Source organism: Salvia miltiorrhiza, chromosome 2 (genome assembly GCF_028751815.1).
Source record: "Salvia miltiorrhiza cultivar Shanhuang (shh) chromosome 2, IMPLAD_Smil_shh, whole genome shotgun sequence".
Taxonomy (NCBI): domain Eukaryota; kingdom Viridiplantae; phylum Streptophyta; class Magnoliopsida; order Lamiales; family Lamiaceae; genus Salvia; species Salvia miltiorrhiza.
Window position 1 is genome coordinate 9,768,955 of NC_080388.1, and position 14,899 is coordinate 9,783,853.

At 39.2% G+C, this 14,899-nt stretch overlaps 1 protein-coding gene across 1 annotated transcript; it reads left to right on the forward strand.

Annotated features, from left to right (window-relative positions):
- Positions 1-9,288: 9,288 nt before the first annotated feature.
- LOC131011178 (coatomer subunit beta'-2-like) lies at positions 9,289-11,142 on the forward strand. The gene is made up of 5 exons (XM_057938978.1): positions 9,289-9,426; positions 9,820-9,888; positions 10,150-10,300; positions 10,369-10,434; positions 10,789-11,142. Exons 3-5 carry the CDS (start codon positions 10,181-10,183, stop codon positions 11,005-11,007), a joined length of 405 nt encoding a protein of 134 aa, XP_057794961.1. The 5' UTR covers positions 9,289-9,426; positions 9,820-9,888; positions 10,150-10,180; the 3' UTR covers positions 11,008-11,142.
- The last annotated feature ends 3,757 nt before the right edge of the window (positions 11,143-14,899 follow it).

Sequence of the window (14,899 nt, forward strand, 5' to 3'; positions counted from 1 at the left end):
AATTAAGGTGCAATTGATTAGTGTATCTTATGCCCTAATTATTTCCTTTTTTGGAAATGTGTCTTTATTATTGGGACAGCCCAAAAAGGAAAGTGTGTCTTAATTAGTGGGACGGAGGGAGTATGTCAAGATAGGGCTAATCCCTATCTCAAAATAACTCCAGCTTATTTCTACACATAGCTGGAATTTCATCGCCACCGTTGGATCACTGTCGAACTGCCAGCACTAATAATCATCGGATCATCACCGTAAGACCACCGTCACGCGAACCTTACTGCGTCTGACTCTAGCATCACCCCGTGCTCGTGCACTGTTCACCCGCACACCAACCTCGCCCGAGCCCCTGGTGTGTCGTGTTGGGAACAAGAAGCAGAGAACACCAAACAAAAGGAAACAAATGCAAGTTATTTAGAGGACTCCAAAAAAGCTGATATATTTCATCTGATATGAGGTGCTATTTATAAGCCCTCTAAGCATAAACAATACAACGGAAAGATATGCATCTCAACAGAAAATCATAAATCCTAGCCACTTAAGGTGACACGATCTACTCAACAAGAATAGCTAGAAATAAGGAAAATCATGACTAACAAAGACTAACAAACTAACTGATGAAGACTGAGTCAGCTGCAATTTGAATCAGCAAACTTCATTCAACACTCCCCCTTGATTCATAATTGCATACTCCCAGCTGAGCTCTGAACTTGACGTGCTTCTCCGAAGGCAGCGACTTGGTGAAGATGTCTGCTAGTTGCTCATTAGTGTTGCAAAACTTCAAAGCAATGGAACCATCACTAACCAAGTCCCTTATGAAATGAAACTTTACATCGATGTGCTTCGTTCTTCCATGCATGACTGGATTCTTCGTGATAGCAATAGCTGATTGATTATCGCAGAAAATTTCAGTCGTCTCCTTTTGTTCTTGATCCAGATAAGCTAATAGCCTCCGAAGCCACATCGCTTGACACGCCGAAGAAGCAGCAGCCACGTACTCTGCTTCCGCCGTCGAAAGCGTTGTCATTCCTTGTTTCTTTGAGCTCCATGTTACTGCTCCTGACCCAAAGTTGAAGACAAATCCAGAAGTACTTCGCCTATCATCCAAGGAGCCTGCGTAATCACTGTCAGTAAAACCAATCAATTTGAACTCAGCAACATTTGAATACCAAACTCCAAAGTCTTGAGTTCCAGCTATATAGCGGAGAATTCTCTTAGCTGCTCCATAATGTTGCTTTGACGGATTATGCATGAATCTGGAAACCATACCAACGGCAAAGACAATATCAGGTCTGGTATGTGTTAAATAAATCAAACCTCCAACTAGACTTCGAAAGCGTCTCACATCAGCTTTCTCGGTACCATCTTCAAGCTGCAACTTTTCGTTGATATTCATTGGAGTAATTTCAGCATTGCAATTTGTCATGTTGAAGCGCTTGAGAAGATCCTCTGCATACTTTTTCTGGAAGACAAACACACCATCTTCTCCTTGCTTAATTTCCAACCCATGAAAATAGTTAAGCAAGCCCAAATCTGTCATCTCAAACATATTCATCATACTCTCTTTGAACTCAGTAACAAGAGAGTAAGATGACCCCATATAAATGATATCATCGACATAAACGCAAACGAGCAACAGACTATTGTTACCTCCATTCTTTATGTACAACGTAGGCTCAAGTCTACTTCTTTCAAATCCATTTTCCACAAAGAATGAATCGAGCTTGCTGTACCATGCCCGTGGAGCCTGCTTCAAGCCGTATAAGGCTTTCTTCAACCTATACACCTTATCCTCCATGCCCTCAACAACAAAACCTTCCGGTTGCTCAACATAAACTTCTTCCTCCAACTCTCCGTTCAGAAACACAGACTTGACATCAAGTTGATAAATAGGCCACTTAAGATACGCAGCGAAGGATAAAAACAGTCTCACCATTTCAAAGCGAGCAACCGGAGAGAACGTTTCCTCGAAATCGATGCCTTGCTGCTGCGCATACCCCTTGGCCACCAAACGAGCTTTGTGTTTCTGCACACTCCCATCCACATTGTACTTTGTTTTGAACACCCACTTCAAGCCAATTGCACTCTTACTTTCAGGCAAGTCCACAAGCATCCAAGTTCTGTTCTTTTCGATTGCTGCAATCTCCTCCTCCATTGCTTTATGCCATTTTTCTTCTCCAACAGCATCATGGAAACGACTTGGATCTGCAACCATAAGAGCAAATGTACATCTCTCATAAAGTTCAGTAAGAGATTTGTATCCTCGTGGAGGTGGTGTTCCAGAATTTGAGGAGCTATTTGACGAGGGAGGTGTATTTGTGATTGGAGAATTTATGGGGCTGGTATGTGGCGAGGTTAAGGGGCTAGTGTTTGGGGAATTTGAAGGGCTGCTTTCTGGTGAATTTGGGGGACTACTTTGAGGTGAATTTGGATAAGGATCAATGATATTTGAGGTAGGAGGAAACTGAATTTGGGAGTCTGCTTGGTTGCTCTGCCAATCCCAACTTGCATCTTCATGGAATATCACATCCCTGCTGATGATAACCTTGCCATTGAGTGGATTATACAGCCGGTAAGCTTTGGATGTAGAGGAATACCCGATGAAGATGCACTTTTCTGATTTCTCATCGAGTTTGCGGCGATTCGGAGAGCTGACCAACGTATAAGCCACACATCCAAAGACTTTCAAATTGCTCACCGATGGCTTTGAACATGCCCAAGCTTCATATGGAGTGCGATCTAGGACAGCCTTCGTTGGTGATATGTTCAGCAAGAACACAGCTGTGGCAACCGCTTCAGCCCAAAAAGAATTCGGGAGTTGCTTTGACTTCAGCAAGCTTCTTGCCATTTCCACAACAGTGCGATTCTTTCGCTCCGCCACACCATTTTGTTGTGGTGTATAAGGTGCTGTCAACTCCCTGCGTATGCCATTAACTTCACAAAAATGATTAAAATCATTAGAGCAGAACTCACCACCCCTATCTGTACGAAGAATCTTGATACTCATATCACTTTGCTTCTCAGCCATTGCCTTGAAATTCCTGAAGTTCTCAAAGGCTTCGGATTTATTTTTGATAAAATAAACCCAACTCATACGACTATAATCATCAGTAAGTAATAAGAAATACCGACTTCCACCAATCGATTCGGTATTCATAGGCCCGCACAAATCTGCATGAATGAGCTCAAGACATTTTGAAGCTCTCCATGATACACCAGTAGGAAAAGATTTCCTCGCTTGTTTCCCGTAGATACATCCTTCACATAGATCAAACTCATTAATAGTAGGCAATCCAAAAACCATACCTTTCTGCCTTAGAAGCTTTAAGCCCTTGACATTGAGATGGCCATATCTCAAATGCCATAATCTGGACTCATCTTGAGTACTGGAAACGAGTGCATACTCATTTATGTTCGATACACGCAGCGGAAACATTCTGCTCTCTGTCATACAAACTTTTGCAATAGTTTGCCCTGACTGCTTTTCTTTGATAACACAAGAGCCATCATCAAACAATAACAAGTATCCAGTAGTCATCAATTGCCCAACACTTAGTAGATTATGTGCTAAGTTAGGAACAAAATAGACATCATTAATGAGTTTGGTTTTACCATGGCTATTCTTCACTGCTACAGTACCTTTCCCTTCCACTTGAATTGCCTTGTTGTCACCTAGCCTGACTTGAATCTTGTGAGATTCATCAAGCTCTTTGAATATCTCCTTGCTGGTACACATATGGTTGGAACATCCGCTATCCACGAACCAAACATCATTTGGCATATCCACAGCATCTGCACAAGCCATGAATAACTTGCTTTCCTCCTCCTCCTCTTCTTGGACATATTGCACTTGCTTCTCCTTGGACCAGCAATCTGCTTTCACGTGCCCAAATTTGCCGCAATTGTAGCACTGAATATGACTCTTGTTGCCTTGCTGTCCACCAGAAGATTGCTTTATGTCTGATCTTCCGCGACCTCGACCTTGGCCACGCCCGCGACCTCGGAAACCTCCTCTGCCTCGTCCTCTTTCCGCAGAGAATTCCTTTTGTTTGGAGGATTCACCTTTCACTTGAAGAGCTTTTTCATCAGGCTTTTCAAATGATCGGTTAATCCTCGACTCATGTGATTGAAGAGATCCCATCAATTCCTCAAATGTTAGAATCGATAGATCTTTTGATTCTTCTATTGCAGCTACTACATGATCGAATTTTGTAGTCAAGCTCCTGAGTACCTTTTCAACAATGGTCTGGTCCGTAATCTTTTCTCCATATGACCGCATTTGACTCACTATTGCCGTTGCTCTTGACAAGAAGTCAGCGATCGACTCTCCGTTCTTCATCATCAGCGTTTCAAAGTCACGTCGAAGTGCTTGCAATCGCACAACAATGACCTTTGAACCTCCTTGGAACTCCTTTTGTAAAACTGACCACGCTTGCTTTGAGGTGGTCGCCGCCGCAATTCGTGAGAAAACACCATCATGAACTGCTTGCTGGATGATTGCCAACGCCTTGGCATCTTTCTTCCTGTTCTCCCGCAACCTGTTCGCCTCGTCGGGATCTGTAAACCTCTCATCTACGAAGTCCCAAAGATCTTGAGACTTCAGTAGAGTCATCATACGAATGCTCCAGTATTCGTAACCTTCTCCCTTGAAGAGTGGTATGAGTGGTTGTGCAGCACTCATTGAACTCCCGTTGCTGGCCATCGAACCAGGCTCTGGATACCACAAATGTTGGGAACAAGAAGCAGAGAACACCAAACAAAAGGAAACAAATGCAAGTTATTTAGAGGACTCCAAAAAAGCTGATATATTTCATCTGATATGAGGTGCTATTTATAAGCCCTCTAAGCATAAACAATACAACGGAAAGATATGCATCTCAACAGAAAATCATAAATCCTAGCCACTTAAGGTGACACGATCTACTCAACAAGAATAGCTAGAAATAAGGAAAACCATGACTAACAAAGACTAACAAACTAACTGATGAAGACTGAGTCAGCTGCAATTTGAATCAGCAAACTTCATTCAACATGCCGCCCGCCTCGTGCGACCACGCCCATGTGTATGCACCGGATGTCTACGCATGGCGCACCATGTGTCGAGCGCCATGTCTCATAGTTTCGTGCGCAGTGTGCGGGCGATGCCCATTGCATCATGCGCAAACGTGTCGCCTACCCGCCCACCCTGCCCTCGTCGAGCACTCCAAGCGTTGCACGCCGCGTGTGCTCGATGGGCTTGTGGGTGGAGCTCCGCGACATGTAGTGTCATGGTGATGCCTGCATTCTCCGTCGTCGTTTTCCAATTTAATTCTCTTTACAAATTACAATGTAAAATTACATAAAATAAATTTATTTTATGGGCTACAATTCATCATAAACCATGCGAACCAAAACCAACAGAAAACTAAAAATCATACATTCAACTTATACCATGATAATCAGATACCTGCATAAAATATTTTTAATAGTTATAGTCCATTTAAATCATGCGCGCATAAACTTGCAATTAATAAAACAAAAAAATATTGGAAATATCATATCATATGATTCAGTTTTGTTACCAACTGGTGGAATCCTGGGATGAGTTAATTGTTAGGATCTCATAGGAATAATATTTCAATTATTAACATGCAAATCATAATCCATAACTACCGTAAAACATATTCTGCAAATAAGATTGTACGGAAAATAGAGCCCTAACATGCTCCTAGAGTTGTATCACTAATTTATGAATTTTCTAGCTTGTTCCCTCGTATAGCTCGAACATTGGATGAACAATAAACCGACGAGCCTAATAACTAAGCGATGAGTGCAACACAAAACTCACAAAATAAGGAGTAGTTTTTAGTCCTCTTGAACTAAGGGGGGAACTGGGGCAAAAATTCTAACTCTCAGATGCAATGAGTTATATGTGCCCCATCTCCCCTATTTATATGGGTTTTAGACTATGTTAGGGATTCCTATGAAGATTAGGATTGATCATAAAGGACTTTAATTCTCTTAAGTTGACCCTAACTTAATTAAATCAATTAATAATAATTCATTCCATTAAAGAATTAAAATTGCACTACGATCCTAATTTATATTACGAATATAACACTTTTTCATTAAGTTGTTTTCCGTGTTTAAGATAATATGCATGTCCATTAAGTAATTTACCTCATCAACTCGACACATCGAGATCCGATTTTATATAATAATATAACAATACTTCTCGAGACTAAATTACCACTACCCAAGATATCGAGAATATTGGATTATGTTAATCCTCACCGTGTGATAAATCAAAACAGTGCATAATAAGCCTCGTATGCGTAATATTATTAATATAAATTTAGAAATAACAATTTCCCGAAACCTCATTCTTGATTTGGTCAATCATAAAGAACTTATTTCACCATGAATCCAATTTCAATGCTACAATTGCATAAGTATCATTAGTTAGCCAAGATAAGCTAACTTCACAAATAGATCTTTCAATCTTCACAAATGGATCTTTCAATCTTTATCAATAGATTTTCTAGATCTATTTAGACTTAAACTTATTTATTCTACAAGTGATAACAATGTGATATTCTGTGATCATCAACCCATCACATGTTCATAATGTAGAATACTAGACTATTTGCAGTATAATTTAACATATAAATTAAATAACAAAATATGTGACAATAAATAATTTTCTAACTGTAGAAAATAATATTTACAATACTAATTAAGCAGCTCACATGCCTGTTTTACAATATACAAATCCTAACATGGTAGGGAGGTCAAGGGTTGTGGGTTTGAGGCTAAAATATAATTTGGGTGGATTAGTTTTTTAACTATGCTTTATAATAAAATGTAGAAGTACTATGTCAATAATTAATTTAGTAAGGAGAGAATTATACTTAAGTTTAGGGATGTCAATTAGACCAACTCATCGAGTTACGGATTATATGTGTTGCGGGCTATTCGAGTTATAAATTCTCAACCATAACTCTAAACTTTCGAGTTTTAATTGGACTAACGCATCGGGCTAGTCAAGTTCAAAACTTTATAAAAAATGACTAATATCTTTCTTTTGTCAATTATATATTTGTAACAAACAAATACACTCATAAGTGACATTTCAACATCGAATTACATACTCCCTCCGTCCCATTGATTTGGTCTTGTTTTCTATTTTGGGTGTCACATTGATCTTGTCATGTTTCTATATTTGATAATCATTTTACACTACAAACAATATGTCCCCACACGTTTACACACTTTTACTACACTAATTATACTCTCATTAATAACCGTGCCCAAAAAAATAGTACAAGCCTAATGGGACGGAGGGAGTATATAAGTAACTAATATGCAACTGTTAGAGGAATATGCACACATTTTTCTTAAATGATTATTACAGTATTTTTTAATTTTTACATCTAGATATTTTATGTTAAGTATTAGATTAAAAACAGATATAAGTGAAATGATTAGTGATGAGTACAAAATTAAACTAAGTATTTGGACGGGGAGAGATTTCTTTTGGTTCACCTGAGTTTCCATGAACATAAGAGAGAAAGCCTTGGAGTGTTTTTAGTGTGGTGAATATCGTGTGTATATTATTATGAGGATGAACTATTTATAGTTGTTACAAGGGGGGCATTATGGTACTTTTACAGTATTACATGCGCTTTACACACTATCTACCTGGACCTAATTGGGTGCGACATGAAAAAAGGGCGTCAGAAGTTGTCGGGGTTTTGTCTTTTAATGCGGAGCTGTAAAGGTCTGATTCCAGGCTTCATCTCCGAGATCTGGTTCTGGACTCCGTCTCTGGAACCTGATTCTGGCCTCTGCCTCTGGAGCCTGGTTCTGGACTCTGTCTCTGGAATCTGGTCTTGAGTTTCGGCTCTGGGGTTGAGGCATGGCTAGTATCTCCTGGTATCTTCCGCCTTCTTTGGTTCTCTGATTTATTTGAGTAGGCCACATGTCGAGATCTCAGGGAGGTACATATTCTATCCCTCATCAATTAGTATAAATTTCGAAAATTGAAACAAAATACATTCCACAAACCTTTGAAGAAAAAAAAAATTATGCTAGTTTTCAAAAGCAAAGTCATGAAGTTGAAAAATTAAAATAATGTAAAAAAAATTATATATTCGAGCGAACATATTATTTTTAGGTCTGTTCTATAGAGTTTGAATTTTTTTTTTCAGTTGTCGAATTATTCGATTACGAATCATTAAAATTTTATCTTATAGAAAATTTCAACTCTAGCTCTCTTGAATTATCAACCAAGCCAACTCACGAATTAACAATTTGTATGTTCTAATAGAGCCGGCTAGATTCACTACTACAAAAGTTTACATACATAACAGTGAATAGATAACGGTTTTTTTCAAAAACCGTTATGTATGAGCGCACTTTTAGGAATAGATAACGGTTTTGCGAAAATCCGTTATCTATGTACTGTTGTCTAAATGCATAGATAACGGTTTGAACAAATGCGTTATGTTTTTGCGTTATCTATAAGTTGCATACATAACGGTATTACATAACCGTTGTGCCACCGTTATCTATGACCATCTTTTATAACAGTAATTTACAACGGTTTTTGAACCGTTATGTATAAGAGTCATTTACAACGGTTTTTGAACCGTTATGTATGAGCGTCTCTAAAAACTGTTATGTATAATTTTTTTTATTAATTTTTTTAAAATAATTTTCTACATTCTTATATTATATTAAAAAATAACAAATAAATTATTTATCCTAAAATTTGAATTTATTCCTAGATATAGACTTTGAAAAATAAAAAATTCATAACATTTTTTTTATTTTATCAACACTTACATAAAATGTAAATTAAAAATCTAAATTAGAAATCTAAATACCAAAAATTGAATATTAAAAGTGAAAAAAAGAAAAAAAGAAAAAAAATTAGGAAATTTAGAAATTAACCCCCCCCCCCAAACTGGAAGCCCTAGTTTTGTTCGTCCTCTCCTCCCTGTCTCTCTCGACTCTCTCTCTCCCCTCTCGACTCCGCCGCCGGCGCCGCTGCCCCGAGCCAGCCCGTCGCCGCCCAACCTTATCGCGCTGCGTCGCGCCGCTGCCGCCCACCCTCGCTGCGTCTCATCTTCTTCCCAAATCTCTCTCTCTCTTCGCAATCTCTCCCACTTTGAGAGATAGTCGCCGCCGCTGCCGAGGCAAGTTCCGGCCATAGAAGCACGCCCCCCTCTGTCCTCCCCGGCCGCAGCAACGTTAGCCACCAAGCTCGTCGCACTTCCCTCGTCTCCCTCTTAATCGCCACTTTTAGCCACTGCTGCGCCGGGATACGCCGTCGACATCTTGTTCGCCGCTTTCAGTCGCCATTGTGCCTTCTACCGAAACCCTATGCATCGATTTTGGTCATCGTGCGGCTCTGCCACCAGATTTCCCAAATTACAAAGCCCTTCTACGGTTAGTGTTCTCGACGTTCCTATCGAAAGCCACATTTGAAGAAGCATAGGTTTTAATACATTATAGAATACCTGTCTAGAGTTGATGTCCGATTGATATTGGATTCGAAGGCTGCTTGTATCAGAGGTTGTAGGCATATTTGTGTTATGTTAGTTAATTGTGGGGTTTAATTATGTTTTTGAACTATGATTTATTGCCTAAGCTCTGCAGTTGGGGGAAATGCACATGAAGTGTTTGTGAAATTGCTTGAAATTGCACATGTGTCGTACCATATTGAGATTAGAGTGCCTAAAAAAGCATTCAGTTAAATTAACTAACCTGCAGGTGACTTTTCCCATTTTTCTCTTTCCACATTCCGTGCATAAGATGCCTCACCTTCGTATCATTTCGCAGACTTGAAAACACATTGAATTATGGCCTTGAAAGAGTTTGGGCAGTTGGCTACATTAAAGGTTCAAGAAGGTAAGTCCCATTGCTATTGATTGAATTTAGTGGTTTGGACGTTAAATATTTCTGAAAGTCCTAGCTTCCATATTGTTTCATGATCTTGAATTTAAATTTAATAGTTATTTCTGTGAAACATAATTGAGTAACTGAATACATTATTTTTGAACCTCGATGCTGAAGAAAGTTTTTGAACCATAGAGAATTTGCTGAGAGGTAAACTGTTTGTATGTGTGCCTCTTTTATTTGGATAGTACATCTGAATCACTCAATGCTCAGGGTCGTAATCGGTTATGATGAAGGCACGATCATGGTAAAGCTTGGCCGTGAGGTACCTGTTGCTAGTATGGACAATGGAGGGAAAATAATTTGGGCCAAGCATAATGAAATTCAGACTGTCAACATCAAGAGTGTTGGGGCAGATTATGAGGTATGAATTTTCTTTAAATTAACAACACAATTAAAGCCAAATGCAGTTATGTGATTAAGTCATCTCAGGTTGCTGATGGAGAGAGATTACCTTTGGCAGTTAAGGAACTGGGAAATTGCGATCTTTATCAACAGGTATTTGTATGAACATGTTGATTTAAGTATCTTAAGTTGGATTGTGTATAAGAACATGAATGATTATCTTTTTTGCCTCCTCTTTTCCTATCTTTTTTGCCTTAATTTTTTTAATTAATGCCTCATGTGCATTTGGACATTGAATATAATTTTCTGCAATTGAAAAGATTTTGCGTATTTTGTAGGGATATTTAGTCATAGTGTATAAGAAACTCAGATTTTTTTTTATTTCTTTGCATCTTTGTGGTACATTCTTGTTGCATGAAGCTCAAATAAGCTAGCTCAGTTGTTTGCTTTCTAGGTTGCCATATTGTTGTTAACTTGTCCTCTCTCTCCTTGATTCTTATTTGGCAGAGCTTAAAGCATAATCCCAATGGTAGGTTTGTTGTTGTATGTGGAGATGGTGAATACATAATATACACAGCTTTGGCATGGAGAAACAGATCATTTGGCTCGGCATTGGAATTTGTTTGGTCAACCGAAGGAGAATATGCTGTTAGAGAAAGCACATCAAAGATTAAGATTTTCTCCAAAAATTTCCAGGTTGCTTTTCTTTTTATCCTTTTTGTATGATCATTTCTTTTTATAAACTTTAAAGCAGATGAAATTCTTAGTATCTTGCTTTGCTTGGGCCTCTCAATGCTCTTTCTTAAGTTCTGCATTTAGTTTAATCCAGTTTTGGTCCTAGCATTGCTAAAGTGCATTTGAACAGTTGCACCGTATAGTTACTCATTGCTTCAGATTGTTTGTTATCTTTTTCTCGTCCAGTTTTCTGGTTTATATATAATGCTACTGAAAAATTCTGATGCTATGTGCCATGTTTTTCTCACAAACTACTGCCACGAGCCAAAGTTAATTTGCTATGTGCTACCTTTTCTCAATTGGAAACTTTTTCCAATCCTAATCTTTTAAATACATCAATAGTTGCAAGCAGATGACATTTCTTTCTACTTGTGGTATTAGCTACTTGAATAAGAAGTGAATTTTACTGTATCTGTTCGGTTATAGTAAAGAGATGCATATATATACATTTATTTATTTGTGTGTGAGTATTGTACAGAACCATGTTATACTGTGTTGATACTATTCCTCACTAATTAACTTAGTAATTTTTTGATATATGTTATTACTTAATCCTTAGTACTTTGATGTTTGCTTTTCTTTTATTTCACATATTTTATTTGGATTATTTTTCTATTGGCAGGTTGAGCTTGTGTGTCGGGTTCTCTCCTAAGTTAGTTGCTGCAAATTCATCATAGCAGGTCAACTAGTTCATGAGGACTTGGTGCTAGAACACATAATATGATAGATTTTTGTTTTAGCTATAAGATAGTTGGTACTTTCAATTTTAAATCGAAATATGCAATGATCATATGTACTTGATACTTGGTTCATTTGGATGGTAATGTATGAATATTTTGGATGATATATAATATTGTTATTGGTGATTTTATTATTTTGTTGTTTTAAAGTTATTTATTTATTTCTTGAGATAAATAACATAAAAATCGAGAAAAAATATTAAATATGCTAGTTGTAGTTGAAATACATAACAGTATAAAAAGTACAAAAAAATCGTTATGTATTTCTATCAAAGATAACGGTAAAAACCGTTATAAAAAGTAAAAAAAAACTGTTAACTATGATAGAAAAAAAATAAAAAAAATACAAAACATAACGGAAAAATCCTCATACATAACGGTAATAAATCGTTATGTATAAGCATTATAGATAACGGTTTCATACCGTTATGTATAGAAAAAAAACTGTTAACTATGATAGGAAAAAAAAACAAAAAAATACAAAACATAACGGAAAAATCTTCATACATAACGGTATAAACCGTTATGTATAATCATTATAGATAACGGTTTTCATACCGTTATGTATGAGCGTCTCGTACCGTTATCTATTCTCACATACATAACGGTTTTTAAACCGTTGTCTATGATACGTATCATAGATAACACCACTATACACAACAGTTTTTTTGCTCATAGATAACGGATAAAATCCGTTATCTATGAGCGTTTTTCTAGTAGTGTATTTGATCGTTTTTAGAGCATATAGAATATAATTAAGAGTTTGCATTAATTTGCTAGTATCTAGCTCCGCTTTTACAAAAACACACAATCGTAAACATGGTTCCCTACCTCCTTAGGGTTTTGTCCTCTCTAGAGTTTTGTTTTAGGTTTTGTCCTACTCGTTTGGCGGCGTGATGTCTCTACCTTGATCTTTGTTCACTGGTGTCTCCCCTCTGACTTCCTTTTGTCGTCCTCCTATCTTTCTGTGCCCTCGTCTTCTGTCTCATTTTCTCTGCCCCTTCGAGCCTTTGCTTGTGCGGGTGTTTCTTGTTTTTGTGTATAGGTTTTCTTGGTGGCGGCTGTTCTGGTTTGGTGTTTTTGCTCTCTTTTCTTTTCTGTTTTGATTTCAGGTTATGGAGTGAGGAGGTTCTTCGCGGGATTATGGGTATAGCTCGAATCCGGAGAGTCATACTGAACGGGAATCCGAAGTTGTGGACATTGGCCCTTGTCCTCCCAATAACCCTACTTCTGCTCAAGCCAACACTTGCATGGTTGGACGTCTGGTGAGCCAAAAACCTCCTAATGGCTATCATCTTATTGAGGTTATGACAAAGTCCTGGAAATCTCGCTGCTCTGTGACGGGGCGAGAGTGGAAGAAAAACTTGTTCCTCTTCAATTTTGAGAACGAGGATGATAAAGAATGGGTCATAAAGAGGCAGCCGTGGCATTTTGATGGCAACCTCCTCGCTATTGCGGCGCTTGATGGGGCGGTTCAACCCCCAAGTATAAAACTAACCCACTGTTCTTTCTGGGTAAGGGCGTATGACTTGCCCATGAGATGCATGACGGAAGACATTCTTCGGAATATAGGCCAGAAAATTGAAGTGATTGACGAACTGGATCTTGAAGCTAACTATCAAGGGTGCTTTGCTCGCTTCAAAATTAGTTTCGATGTTTCTCAACCCCTTCTGAGAGGTGTGACTATTATGTTCGAGGGACAGAAGCTCTGGATTCCACTAAAATATGAGAACCTTCCTATCTACTACTACAAATGTGGCACTATTGGGCACCAGACCAGATCTTGTGAAAGGAGTGTTGACGATGATGAAGATGGAACTCAGTATGATGACCTTAAGTACGGACCTGCTCTTAAGGCTTCACCCCTCAAACGAACTAGACACCCAACACCAAAAGACGCTGCTGCTGCCACTCAACTCCCTAATGCCCGTCGAAAACCTGGCCCCGTTGGCCCTTTCTCAAAGCCACGCCCACCACCCCTTTCCTACAATCCGTTCCCTGAGAACTCTCCCCCCCTTACCACCACCTCCCCTCACAAAAAAACCCCTCTGACAAACCTCACTAAAGCTGCTACCAATCCCCATAAAATCTCATGCACTCACACATCTTCAGATTCCTACCAGACTTTTCGACAGCCTGATGCAGATGCTATCAACCCCGAAAAAACTCATCTCACAACAATAGTCCTTAGTTTACCTGAAGCCACAGACCGTTACACACCAACCAAAGATCTTATAGCCCGACTTAACATCCCTCACTCCACGAGTACCCTCCACTCCAATATACCGGGCCCAGCTTTACCAACAGCCTCTACTCCCAAAAAATGGTCCAGACATCAGAGGAACCCAACCACAACCACTACTACTACTGAAACTGACCCTCCCAAACCTGCGAGCCCTTTTCCTATGGATATTTCCAGAAAACGTCATTTGCGCGAGGAGGAAAATGACGTTTCTTTTGTCAATATGGAAGATGTTGATCTTGTTCAGAAACGACTCAAGGGAACCCTTCTTACTGACTCTACCACCTCAGCTGCACTATCGGCGGAGATTGCTTTGGAGCAATCCCACCGGGCACAATGAATTCGCTAGTTTGGAACTGTCGAGGGCTTGGGAACCCATCGACAGTTCGTCAGCTGGTTTGGTTAACCAAACAAAAGAAACCCAGCATTGTTTTCTTAATGGAAACAAAGCTTGTCTGTGATGAGTGGCAGCTGATCCTATCCAAGGCTGCTTTTGAAAATTTCTTTGTTGTTGATTGCTCGCGTGATGGAGGCGGGCGGAGTGGGGGGCTTTGTCTCCTTTGGACAGATGATATTATCCTGGATATCAAATCTCATTCTACCAACCATATTTTGGCTCAAGTGTCTGGCTCTAACTTTCTTGAGCAGTGGGATTTTTGTGGGATTTATGGGTGGAGCCGTACGGAGGATCACAAGCTTACCTGGGATCTTATGATGCTTCTACTCCCGTTGTGTAACACGAGATGGATTTGCGGTGGGGACTTTAACGAAACTCTTTATCATTTTGAGAAGCGGGGTGGGCAGGCGAAGGTGGACTCTAGTCTCCAAGCTTTCCGAGATGTCATTGATCACTGTGGGCTTATTGACTTGGGCTACGAGGGTGATCCGTATACTTGGTCAA

Excerpts from the sequence above, each read along its gene's own strand:
- LOC131011178 (XM_057938978.1), top strand. The coding sequence starts at position 10,181 with ATGGTAAAGCTTGGCCGTGAGGTACCTGTTGCTAGTATGGACAATGGA. Across the intron at positions 10,301-10,368 it reads GTGTTGGGGCAGATTATGAG|GTTGCTGATGGAGAGAGATT; the intron begins GTATGAATTTTC and ends AAGTCATCTCAG. Across the intron at positions 10,435-10,788 it reads ATTGCGATCTTTATCAACAG|AGCTTAAAGCATAATCCCAA; the intron begins GTATTTGTATGA and ends CTTATTTGGCAG.